Source organism: Triturus cristatus, chromosome 8 (assembly GCF_964204655.1).
Source record: "Triturus cristatus chromosome 8, aTriCri1.1, whole genome shotgun sequence".
In the NCBI taxonomy this organism is placed as follows: domain Eukaryota; kingdom Metazoa; phylum Chordata; class Amphibia; order Caudata; family Salamandridae; genus Triturus; species Triturus cristatus.
Genome location: NC_140591.1, coordinates 37,534,556 through 37,547,039, shown reverse-complemented (window position 1 = coordinate 37,547,039; position 12,484 = coordinate 37,534,556). Strand labels below are relative to the sequence as shown.

The following is a 12,484-nucleotide window of genomic DNA, read 5'->3' as shown; positions in this document are numbered from 1 at the left end:
ACCAACCTCATTCGTGGATGGAGCCAAAGAGCTATTGTTCTCCTTGGTAATGCGAACTCGAGTCTGAACATCGAAAGGAGGAGAACTATCCTGACAAAGATCAATCCCAAACTCAGCGACCTGGCAGAGAAAGAACCTTCTGACAACCCTAAGGGTCTTCTCTTCGGACAAGACATGATCAAGTCAATCGGCCAATATGTCGCCACCTTTACCGCCCTAGATAGGGCTCAATCAAATATGAAGCGTGTCTTCAGCACAAACCTTTTTGGACAGGCCGGAAGAAGGGGCCGTTTTTCCGGCCGCAATTCCCAGCGGCCCTTCTCGTCCTTCAGAGGTTCTGGTAGAGGCTTCTACCCCTCAAATCAACAATTCTACACCCGTCGAGCCAGAGGAGGACCTCGTAATAGAGGCTACAGAGCCCGTGGAAAACCAAACTTCTCAAGTCCCGCAAGTAAGTCTTCCTCCTCTTCCCTCTTCTTCCCAAGTAGGGGGCAGATTAAAACTATTCTACCACATTTGGGAGTCCCTAACTCAAGATCCTTGGGTTCTAGAGACCGTTCAGGGTTTCAAAATAGACTTTCTAGAAATCCCCTTTCAGTCCCATCCCCCGAATCCTTTAACCCTTTCAGTCGACCACCAGAAGATCGTCGAAGAGGAAATCTCTTCAATGCTCAAAAAGGAGCTATCATACAGGTTCCCTGGTCCTCCAAAACATTTATAAGCACCCTTTTCTTAGTTCAAAAAAAGGACAAAGGATGGAGACCAGTGATAAATCTTCAAGAGGTGAACAAATATTTAACTGACAGACATTTCAAAATGGAAGGTATTCACCTTCTCATGGACCTTCTACTGAAAGGAGACTGGTTGGTGAAATTAGACCTCAAAGACGCCTACTTTACCATTCCGATGGCACTAGAACACCAACCCTTTCTCCAGTTTACTTGGAAAGAACGTCTGTACCAATTCAAAGCTCTCCCCTTCGGTCTCTCATCCGCTCCCTGGTGCTTTACGAAAATGATGAGAACTATCGTCTCGATTCTGAGAGAGAGGGGTATCCGCCTCATCATTTACCTAGACGACATTCTGATCATGTCTCAAATCTACTCCCAAATTCAAAAAGACCTCACTACCACCATCCACCTTATCGAAAGTCTCAGTTTCATTATAAACAGAGAGAAATCTATCCTTACTCCTTCCCAATCTTTAGAATTCCTCGGCTTCACCGTAGATACCACGAACTGTCTCCTCCTTCTCCCTACCAAGAAGATCGCCAAAATTCGCAAGGAAATCAGGTATGTCCTAAAAAAAGACTCTATAACCCTACGAGAGTTGGCCCGCCTTCTAGGTCTCCTCTCATCCAGCATCCAAGCCATCTTTCCTGGGCCACTCAACTACCGCGCCCTTCAGAGAATAAAGGGGAAAGCTCTCAAATCTGGACTCTGGTACGAGGACTCTGTGACTCTTGACCAAGAAGGGAAATTGGAACTCTCATGGTGGCTAGAGAACCTGGATGCCTGGAATGGCAAAGCAATTTTCGGCTCTGTCCCGGAATTTGTCTTGGAATCAGATGCGAGCCTCCACGGCTGGGGCGCTCGCTTCCTCGATCAAAACACTGGTGGCGCTTGGTCCTCTGCGGAATCTTCCCACCACATAAACTTCTTAGAGCTTACAGCCGGACTATACGCTCTAATGAGCTTCAGACACTCTCTCCAAGGCAGATCTGTCCTTCTCAAGATGGACAAAATCTCCGCAGTATCGTATATCAACCGCCTTGGCGGTACCAAATCAGCAGATTTATCCGCTTTAGCGAAAAAACTCTGGATGTTCTGTCTAGAACACAAGATTTCCCTGAAGGCGGAATACCTTCCAGGGAAGTCAAATCTCTCTGCAGATTGGAACTCAAGATTCCTCTCAGACCGTACGGTTTGGAAACTCAATGTGAAGGTTTTCAACACCCTCTCTCTCTTTTGGGGTCCACTAGATGTGGATTTGTTTGCAAGCAGATTAACTTTCCAACTCCCAAAATATTTCAGCTGGATGCCAGACCCGGGAGCTCTAGCGGTGAATGCCTTTCTTCAACCCTGGTCAAACCTCCGAGGTTACGCTTTCCCTCCCTTTGCCACGATACAAAGGGTCCTTCAAAAAGTCAGAATAGACCAATGTTCCTTGATCCTGATAACCCCATTTTGGCCCTCTCAGGCCTGGCTCCCCACCACACTCGAACTTCCTTGCGACATCCCCTTCCTCATTCCAGCGGACAAAGGTCTGGTCACCAACGCAGACGGACAAGATCACCACCTAATCTCTTCAGGGAATTTGAACCTTCTTGCTTGGAAAGTGTCAGGCAATCCAACGAACTGTCTGGCCTTTCGTCATCAGCTCTTTCCCTCCTTGGAGAATCATGGGCACCCGGAACTCATTATAGATACAACAACATTTGGAAAAAATGGGTTTGTTGGTGCATGGAGAGGAACTTGGATCCCTTGGAGGCTGCTATCGTCAATATAGTTAACTTCCTCGAACAATTCGACAGGGGTTTATCTTATAGATCTATTAATTGTTATAGATCTGCAATCTCCGCCGGACACTCCCTAGTCAATGGTAAAACGGTAGGTAAGAACAATATTATTTGTAGAGTGATGAAAAGTATGAGACTAAAAAGACCTCCCAGACCCAAATACCAATCCATGTGGGATGTTAAAACTATCCTAGACCTTTTCTGTTCTTGGCCAGATAACGCTTACCTCAACAGAAAATACCTTTCTTTCAAACTTGCTACACTCCTATGCCTTATCTCTTGTCGTAGAGTTTCAGATGTGAAATGCCTGGATATTTCTCATAGATCTTACGATATGTTTGGAGTTAAATTTGATATTTTTAGAAGAACTAAAACCATGTCAGACTCTATTTTTTATCCTCGTTTTGACCTTTGCAAGAAATTGTGCGTCTTAGACTGTATGAGAGAATATGACTTGAGAACAAAGGACCTTCGCCCTCCAGATGCCAAACAACTCCTTATCTCATTTGTTAAACCCTTTAAACCAGTTGCTTCCTCCTCCATCTCTAGATGTAATGAATCTAGCTGGAATTGATCTTTCTAAGTTCCAAGCTCATTCTCTCAGAGGTGCTATGGCAAGCAAATCCTTCTGGTCCGGAGGAAAGTTAGACGATATTCTTAAAGCGGCCGATTGGTCTAATGCCTCAACTTTCGCTCACCATTACTGTAAAACTATTGAACACATGTCGGATGTAGTACTTCATGGCTACCAACATGCATAATGTAGCCTCCGGTCTTATAATGAAATTGCGATTCTCCTATTAACATGACCAGAGAATCTGGATTTCATTAAAGACACGGAGGCTATCATTATCCCACCCTTTTGCTCCACTCCCTTGGTTGTTATATTTCCTGAACTATGTACTTGAGGCTATGTACCTTTATAATATGTTTATAATTGAAGCCTTGTACTTTGATGATGTTTACTTGTATTGCACATCAAGTTATGTCCTTACTTTTATATTACCTTTTGATATACCTTCACTCTCCTTTTCCTTTCAGATAATTCTACATGATCATCTATCCTTCATCCTACCTCTCTTCGGACTCGTCACTTCCTTCAATTTCAAGACCAAGTTGGATATTACTTCTGAACTTTGTTTACTTACTGCATTTAAAAGAGGCAGTCTGTTTGCGTCTCATGCTACTTGTATCCTGGTCACTACATTCTAGAACTGTTTGTTTCTTTGTGATGTAGTGCGGCTGTCTGTGACTGCATTAAAGGATTAATGCATAATGATAGCCTCCGTGTCTTTAATGAAATCCAGATTCTCTGGTCATGTTAATAGGAGAATCGCAATTTTCTTATTGGCACATTGAACAATAAGTTGGCCTCTAATGATTTCCTCTGTCATAGCTCCAAACTTACATTTGGTGGATAATTCGTGTAGTCTAGCCACAAATTTGTCAATGCTCTCTCCTACCTTCTGATGTTGAGTATAGAACTTGTATCAAGACATAACTAAGTTTTCCTCCTTAGCATAACGTAATTCAAGTCTCCGTCTAGCCTCAACATACACATCTTGAACAATTTCTCCATTAGTATCAGTCGCTTGAGTGAGGTATCTAAAAACTCTCTGACCCTCCTTACCAACAACACTCAACAGTAAGGCTTTTTTCCGAGGTGGCTTAAACTCACTTCCGTTCAGTGCTTCTAAATAATTATTAAACATAAGGACCCAATCATCCCAAGGCATTTGTGGTGTGCCAGGTTGCATCAAAAAACAGGATGGTGGAATTACTGAGACATGGGGTGAAGCAGCAGGAACTTGCACTAAATTATCACCTTCCATAAATAACAGCGATTAATATCAAAGCGTGACAAAGGGAGTGTGCCATAATAATAAAAAAAAAAAAAAAACGGATTAAAAAAATAAGTGGTGGAAGTAAAGAGATGTGCACCTCACATTACAACAGTGATAATAAATATTAGAATATAAATACCAATAATGAGCAATGCACCTCCTATTACCACAGTGGTAGTACCAAGGTTGTCTCCCACAAGCAAGCAAAAGAGAGTTACAAAGGTGTTCATATCACCGTAAAAGTTACAATAGGCACTAAGGAGAGAATGAAATTGAGGTGTGCATATCACCGTCAAAACTTGTGTATGCACTAAGAACAATCTTACCAGGTGTGCATATCACCGTAGGACGCGTTTACATCGATCCACTGTTGAACAAGGCTGTGAAGAAACAAACTTTCAGAGTATGACCACAGGGCGTGACCTTATGGGCGTGTCGGCACTTCAGCTGAGAGAAACAAAATGGCAGATGTAGTATTCCTTCTGCCGACGCTTATTCCCTTGAGGTTTAGCAGGCTCAACGCAAAGCAGAAGCTGTGTCACTCTTGAGAAAATAGGATACAGAGGGTTAACTGACACAATCTCTTACAGCATTGCCAACCAATACCACGTCGATGAGGGAAGGGCGTGTACTAACAAATCCGTTGTTTCTCCGCGTCACGTTGCGAAGATCTCCCACAAGTGAAATTGCATCCGCTCATGCACATGAGGAACAGGCTCGTAACTGTGTTGAGATGCGCCAAGACCACGATCAGACAGGGTCAGTTGGCTCACTGCAAAACCTTATACCACCGCGTTTCAAATGGTTGCTGCACGTCCGCAGGGTGACCAGCCGCGATCGTTGCCAGAACTGTTGTGAACGTAAGTAGCACTCAAGTCGTGAGTGAGAAAAAGTGACTTTTACTGCAGGAAACACAGGTGACAGCGAACCAACACTTGGCAGGCAACATTGCTCCGCCGTTAGCCCCAACCGTCTCTCAACTCCCCGTTCAAACCCCGCATTCCACGTTATGAGTGACCACGAGACCTCGAGGGCGCGAGGCGTCCTCGAGCTCCCGTTGGCACGAGCTCATCATAACAGCTATCATACCACCTGGTTAAACAACACTAATCCCCTGGATATCTCAGCTGCTTTACCCGCGGGCTACAAGTGGTTAAAGTGTAATGTGGCTTCCAGATACAAGCAGCATGATGGAACATTCCAAGTACAGCATCCACACAGAGACAAAAGAACCTCAATTGATAAATCCACTGTCTAGGTATCTGCCTGATGAACATTCCAAGCACAGCATCCACATAGAGACAAATGACCCCCAGCTGACAATCCAATGCCTAAGTATCTGCCTGATGAACATTCCGAACACAGCATCCACATAGAGACAAAGGACCTCCAGCTGACAATCTACAGCCTAAGTATCTGCCTGATGAACATTCCGAACACAGCATCCACATAGAGACTAATGACCCCCAGCTGACAATCCACTGCCCAAGTATCTGGCCGGATTCCTTGCAGACGGCATTGCCAGAGTGAAACCGAAGCCCAGCACCAAATATTCTGCGGCCTAGCTGATGGAGCGTACGTGTTGTTTAAGAGACCAGAACTGGTGGCATGAAATGACTGTCGCATATAAAAGATGTATAGGTGCACCTCAGGTTTTGTTTTTGACATTAAACCTCTTGTTGATTTAAAGTGTGATTTCAGTATGAATTTTGGGTTTAATTATGTCTTGCTAACACACAGCGTGGATAGTAAAGCAGAGCATCATATTTTTGAGTATGAGGAACTGATAAAGGACAGTACGGTAATCTAGACAAAAATATAGCTTTTGTGGCCTTGAGAGGGCTTCTGAGCTGTGGGCAGTCATTTGTTGTCAATTAACTTTTGCCATAGCCTTGCAGAAAGAAAGGTACATGTGTGTCCAGGCAAAGTAACCCATTTGTAGTGTGGTCAGGGTCTGAAATATGTAGGCATTAGTCTCAGTGTTAATGAAAATGCCTATATATTGGTTTCATGTTTGTGTGTCAAGAGTAAAACATATGCAAAACTAGCCCCCAGCTTATGGGTGGAATATGTGCTAGTTTTTCAACGTGTGGTTTTAATTATGTCTTGGTAGTAGCGTGCAGAGTAAAGTACAGTGTTGTATTTTTGGTTACAGAGAGCTAACAGAAGAATGCATGATTTATCCGTTTTGGTAATTAGGAGAAAATCAGCTATTTTCAATTCCGCAGTGGGTGGGGGTACTTACCTAAGCAGGAGGAGTCCCAACAACGCCCTCGGGATACTGAGAGTGGACGAGGACATCCGAAAGAAGAAGAGGAGGAAAGCGTGGAAAGAGAAGAAAGACGGGCAAAGAGGAAAAGAAGGAAAAATTAGAAGACAGAAAGAGCAATACAGAGGAAAGTTTTACAAAGGGAAAACCAACAAAGGATTATAAAAGGTTCTCTCATTCTGACAATCTTTGACACCCATATCTGGGAAGCGGAGGACCACCAACGAGGGGTCGACTCATGAAGGAGAATACCCTGCTGCACAAGGAACACAATGAGGAGCTACAGCATGGATGAAAGCCAGGAGGAATAGAAACCAAGGAGCTACTGTTGGAGGGAGGAGGACCACAGAGCCAAGAGGCAGACCTTGAAATACAGACAAATGATAGAGAAGGAAGCCTGCACTCCACCTGGAAACGCTGTGCCCAGCCATGGTTCATTGGAGGACCATGGCTGACCCGGTGCATGATAGGGGTACTCTGGGGAATCAAAAGGCAGGGGAGAGTATGGACATAGAGACTGGCACTGAGCCCTTGGAGAACAACTGAGGGAGAAACCACGACACTCATGCATAGAATCCTGCTTACAGGGTGTGTCCTATAATCACATGGGTTTCTTTTCTTTCAGAAGGCAGTCTTGATGGCCTAAGGGCCTTATTCGTGTGATGGGGAGGGAAGAAGAAGAGAGTGTGAAGGAATAAGAAACAAAGCAGAAGAAAGGATGATGCAGACAGGAGAAATAAAAGCAAAGAAATACAAGCGTACCATAGAAAGCAGAACATGGTTGGGAAAAGTTGTGAAGAACAGCAATAGATGAGAAGTTGGGAGGAATGGGCTATTCAATCATTTTGAAATTTAGTTTTATTTGACCCGTGTTAAAATAACACTTACCTTTTCCTTTAATCTGTGGACACTGGAGGTGGAGCCCCAGTTGGTCTCTGGAGCTAAGGAGGAGTCTGCAGGGCCTAAGCCAAGGGAAAGTAGAAGAAACAATCCTGTGAGATCTTTAAGGACTTTCTAAAGAATGTGAGCCTATATGATGAATGGAGAACAATGAAACATTGAATTACTCAGAGACCGGTGTATTTGGTCTGTGTTACCGAACTAAAACAAACAAAACAACATATACATCACACAGCTTGCCAACATCATCACCGTCATCTGCTACGCCAATCACAACCAACTTATCCTCTCCCTGACGGACAAAACAGCCACCGCCAGAACCAACTTCACCAACTGCATGACCATGGTATCAGACTGGATGCAAACCAACTGCCTGCAGCTCAACTCTGACGAGACAGACGTACTGGTCTTTGGCATCAAGACCTCCCCAGTGGACTCCACTTGGTGGTCGGAGATAGGACAAACACTCACACCCACAGACCATGCAAGTAATCTAGGGATCACCCTAGATGACAAGCTCAACAGGACGGCTCAAGTCAAAGCAGTGTGCACCTCCTGCTTCCATAGTGTCCTTCTAATCACTGCACACTGCCTACTTTTATATTGGAGTTGCCGAGTATCATGGGTCAGCTGCTAACCAATGATGGGGCAGTATTTAAACTTGGTTCCACAGTACCATATGTTGTATGACCTCCTGACCCCTCACTCTAGCATGAGGCCGTGAACCTTCCAGATGGACTGCACATTTGGGATTGAAATGATTGCGGGCTGTGGACAGCGAACAAGGAGTTGCGGGGGCAGGACCCGAGGAGTGATAAATGAAATTACTAAGTAGTGCTGTAAGTCACCAGTGCACTGCACGTTTAGAAATGAACAAGACGATAGTGTGGTTGTTTTACCGGTCAATGTTTCCTGATGACTGCTTGCAGTCTTGCTTCACGGGTGGGCTGTGGTGCAATTGCAGAGACCCTGTCTAGACAGGGCGCTCACAGGCAAAGGAGGAGGTAATGACTCATCATAATGACGCTACAACGCTGAGGTCACATAATGACTCGCCATAATGACGCTGCGGTCACATAATGACATACCATATGACATGATGCCTGGGGCGTCACAATTTTTTTTTTCCAGAAATAAATTATAGAAAATGAGCAGAATTATAGAGGCCGGGCTCGCGCCTGGCTTGCTTTTGCGGTGCGCCGTTATGACGGAGACAATGTACCGAAGAAACATAGCATAGGAAAAATATCTGCACTTAGCGCCTCGTCACTGCTAGTAGGCGCTACATAAATACAAACACCCATGTGCAAAATCTTATCCGATGATCTGAACACCAGCACTGCTCGGGCATATTTTAACTATCCTTAAGGGTGACAGCAGACGTAACCATCTGAAAATAGAAAGGAGCTAATTAAAGACTGATTAAAAAAAGAATTCCTGCTGGAAGATAAATGGCGTTCGTCGTGAAATGTTACCACTATTTGGCTGTCTTTGAATTGGACAGCAATGTAATGATGTAATTTTCATTGTGTCACCTTTTTATTAAATAAATAATGACAACAGCAATAGTTTGCACGTATCCACTGATGTTGGCTGTTCTGCAGAGCTTGCTTACATGACAGGCTGTTTTATTTTCCTCACAAGGAGGTATTCTTTTATAACATGTATTAATCATTGAGGTGCACACTGGAGGTCAAGTATCACATTCCTCTGCTCTCCATGTCACCTCAGCACTGGGAGGAGCAGTGTTCCCCAGGGGCAAGGCTTTCTGGCGCCTGACAGCAGTGACTGTTATCTGAGCAGCAGAGCTTGTCTTTCTATATCCAAGTGACAACTTTCTCACCTTCCAGACAAGTGTTTTTTCACCCTTAAAGAGTTACTCAGGCACTCACCAATTAGACTCCCCTCCTCAACACACTTCCACCAGGTTTGTTTTTGTGCAGCTATCTCCCATCTCCAGGAAAAATGTCAGTCTGCTCGAACTGTAGCACCCATGCAAGGTCTCAATGACAGGAGGTGAGAAAGGCCAGCTTGAGATAGGCAGACCAACCTACACAGAAACAAAACAAGCATTGGCAACACCAATAGCTTTCGCCAATGCGAGCTAAAGTCGCTTTGTCAACGTGGTTTTATGACATGAAGTTGCACAGCAGCAACCACACTGCAGTGCAAAGTGCCTGAAAGTAAAGAAAATAATAGGGCTATGATACGGTCGACACTGGCCACGTCATATTATTTTCTTTCCTTTAGGCCAATGTTGCACAGCAGCCCACGCTGCTGTGCAACATGTCTAAAAAAACATTGACAGTCAATAACTCTCGCATAGGCGAAAGCTATTGGCTTTGCAAATGCTTATTGCAATTAGGCCCATTACATGGCAATAATTGCTTTGTTCACCTCACAATAAAGTGTCACACCTAAGATGTTTAAATGTCATGCATAAGTACACTACGAACATTGAAATATCAGACATAATCAAACTGGAAACTTGCCAGCTATGAACCCTGATGCCTGGTACTTGGCAGGACCGGGAAGGTCAGGGTGAAAGATACCGAATCAACTAAAGCAGGACTGAGGCCTCTTCAAACTACAGCAGCCCCTGACCCCGAGGAGGCCTGAGGGCCTCACTCTCTCTGCTCCCCAGGCATCTCCTCAGTGAGTCCATGCTGAGAGGTAAGGTCTCTCTGGGCCGAGATGTTAGGCAAAGAGGGGGACATGAGATATGGGACAGGGAGAGGTGAGGCGGGGAGAAGAGAGGTGAGGCGGGGAGAAGAGAGGTGAGACGGGGAGAAGAGAGGTGAGACGGGGAAAGGAGAAGAGAGGTGGGAAGGGGAAAGGAGAAGAGAGGTGGGAAGGGGAAAGGAGGAGCGGCTGCACAGGAGAGGTGTGAAGGGGAGAGGCTGCACAGGTGAGGTGGGAAGGGCAGAGGTGAAGTGGCTCCAGGCGGGGAGAGGCCATAGCTTGAAGTGGGGGAGTGGAGAGTTAAGGTTGTCCAGAAGAGGGGTGGGGAGAGGTGGACAGGAAGACTCCTACCTGCGCAGACACCTGCTAAGAGCCCTCTCTCCCTCGGCCTGGGACGGTGAAGATGATAATCCGAGGCCGTGGGTGATGTCTGGGGTCAGAGGGTGAAGGTCACCGCACAGACAGAGGATCCTTCCACCCCAACAGCTGCAGGAGCCGGAGGAAGAGGCCGGAAGTGACTGCATTCACTGCTGGTGCTGTCTCTGCCCTCGCTGTGCCGGAAGAGGAAATCACGTGCCTGCTCGGCTGAGAGTAACTGAAAGAGACAACGGACTAAGCAGTAACACAGACTGCAGTGACTCTGACCAGGTCTCGAGGCTGAAACCAGCTGCGGCCGACGGAGGAGAAGAAACCGAAACCCGAATGGAAAGGATGCTGGGGGGTCGAGTTTAACACCCCCCCCCCCCAACACTCACCCCTGTGTATACCAGTGAAAGGAGATGTGTGTCTGTCCTAAGCTCCCAACACTCACCCCTGTGTATGTGAAAGGAAAGGAGATGTGTGTGTGTCCTAAGCCCCGCCAACACACCCCTGTGTATGTCAGAGGGAAGGAGATGTGTGTCTGTCCTAAGCCCCCCCAACACTCACCCCTGTGTATGTCCGGGGAAGGAGATGTGTGTCTGTCCTAAGCCCCCAACACTCACCCCTGTGTATGTCAGGGGAAATGAGATGTGTGGCTGTCTTAAGCCCCCCAACACTCACCCCTGTGTATGTCAGAGGGAAGGAGATGTGTGTCTGTCCTAAGCCCCTCAACACTCACCCTGTGTATCTCAGTGAAAGGAGATGTATGTCTGTCCTAAGCCCCCCAACACTCACCCCTGTGTATGTCCGGGGAAGGAGATGTGTGTCCGTCCTAAGCCTCCCGGCCTTTCAAAGCAGCTTTGAGGGGAACAGCAAAGCTTAGCAGCATTGGTGGCCGCAGTAGACCCCGGACTCTGATGAGGGGACGAGTGAGGCAGAAGGGAATGTAGAATCATGGACAGAGGGCATTGGAGGTGGGAGGGGAATGACAATAGCACCGCTGCAAGGAGTTTTGGACTTCATACAGTGCATCACTGACCCCTGTACATCGACATGACTGCACCCCTGCCCTGTACCACGTATCAGGGGTCAGACTAACGCCTTCTACTGCTGGTGTCTGTATCACCACACTAAAATGCATTAGTCATGCATTATAGCTCCTGGACCCTCCACGAAGCGCTAACAAGTCTGTATAACAAAAACTGTTACCATCCAATGTATATATCATAGGGTTGTTTTGATTTCTTGGTCAGAGTTCTTGTCAATTTTCCTCAGGCTGTAAGATACCCAACTTTGTGACTGACCGGATATAATCGGTACACTTTGTATGGCACAGTTCGTGTTTTAGTCTCATGCGTCACCCTCTAAATGCTGGCGTGTCTGCCATGTTTATACACAATCGGCACGCTCATCCAAAGAACACAATTTCTCCTCTTTCGACATGGTACTGTTCCCGATAGAGGAATTTCTTCCTTACAGGTTTAGTTTTTCTTCACAAGCCATTATAATTAATCAGATGCCTTGAATAATTGTTTCCTTATTCCGTAGGCTAGGTCTCCTATTAACCACACTGACTGTTTAGCGCTGTCCCACTTACGGACGCTTTGCTCCCTCCACCATTAATGTGTACCAGTGAGGCTTTTCTCAACTTTATAATGAACCTTTTTTGCTGAAGTATTCATTTCCTGACATTATTGTTTGTACAATAGCTGGCGTTCCATTACCTTAATCATGACTTTTTATGCACTTCTCACTCTAGTATGACACTGGTTGCTCACATTTCACATTAATTATTCAATTTCAGTACCAACAAAATGATTTCTTTTTACCATTCTTTTCGTACATCTTTTTTTACTGTTCCCGCTGCAACTCACACAGGTACTAGTGAAATGGTCTTTTACTAAGTTACCA

At 45.6% G+C, this 12,484-nt stretch overlaps 1 protein-coding gene across 6 annotated transcripts in view; it reads right to left on the bottom strand.

The window, feature by feature from the left end:
* Nucleotides 1-10,757, bottom strand: part of LOC146799910 (uncharacterized) — an 86,647-nt gene extending 75,890 nt beyond the window's left edge. For 2 of the 6 annotated variants that reach the window (XR_014967598.1, XR_014967597.1), the window contains exons 1-2: nucleotides 10,565-10,741; nucleotides 7,520-7,593 (exon numbers count right to left, since the gene is read on the bottom strand). Coding sequence is in view for 2 of the 6 variants with exons in the window: in XM_085620844.1 (XP_085476970.1) it covers nucleotides 6,608-6,643; nucleotides 7,520-7,593; nucleotides 10,565-10,737 (283 nt within the window). In the remaining 4 variants the exon portion in view is untranslated. Of the gene's footprint in view, nucleotides 1-6,607; nucleotides 6,644-7,519; nucleotides 7,594-10,564 lie in introns of all 6 variants that reach the window. The other 4 variants (XM_085620843.1, XM_085620844.1, XM_085620842.1 and 1 more) reach the window with 4 other exon arrangements.
* Nucleotides 10,758-12,484: the final 1,727 nt, after the last annotated feature.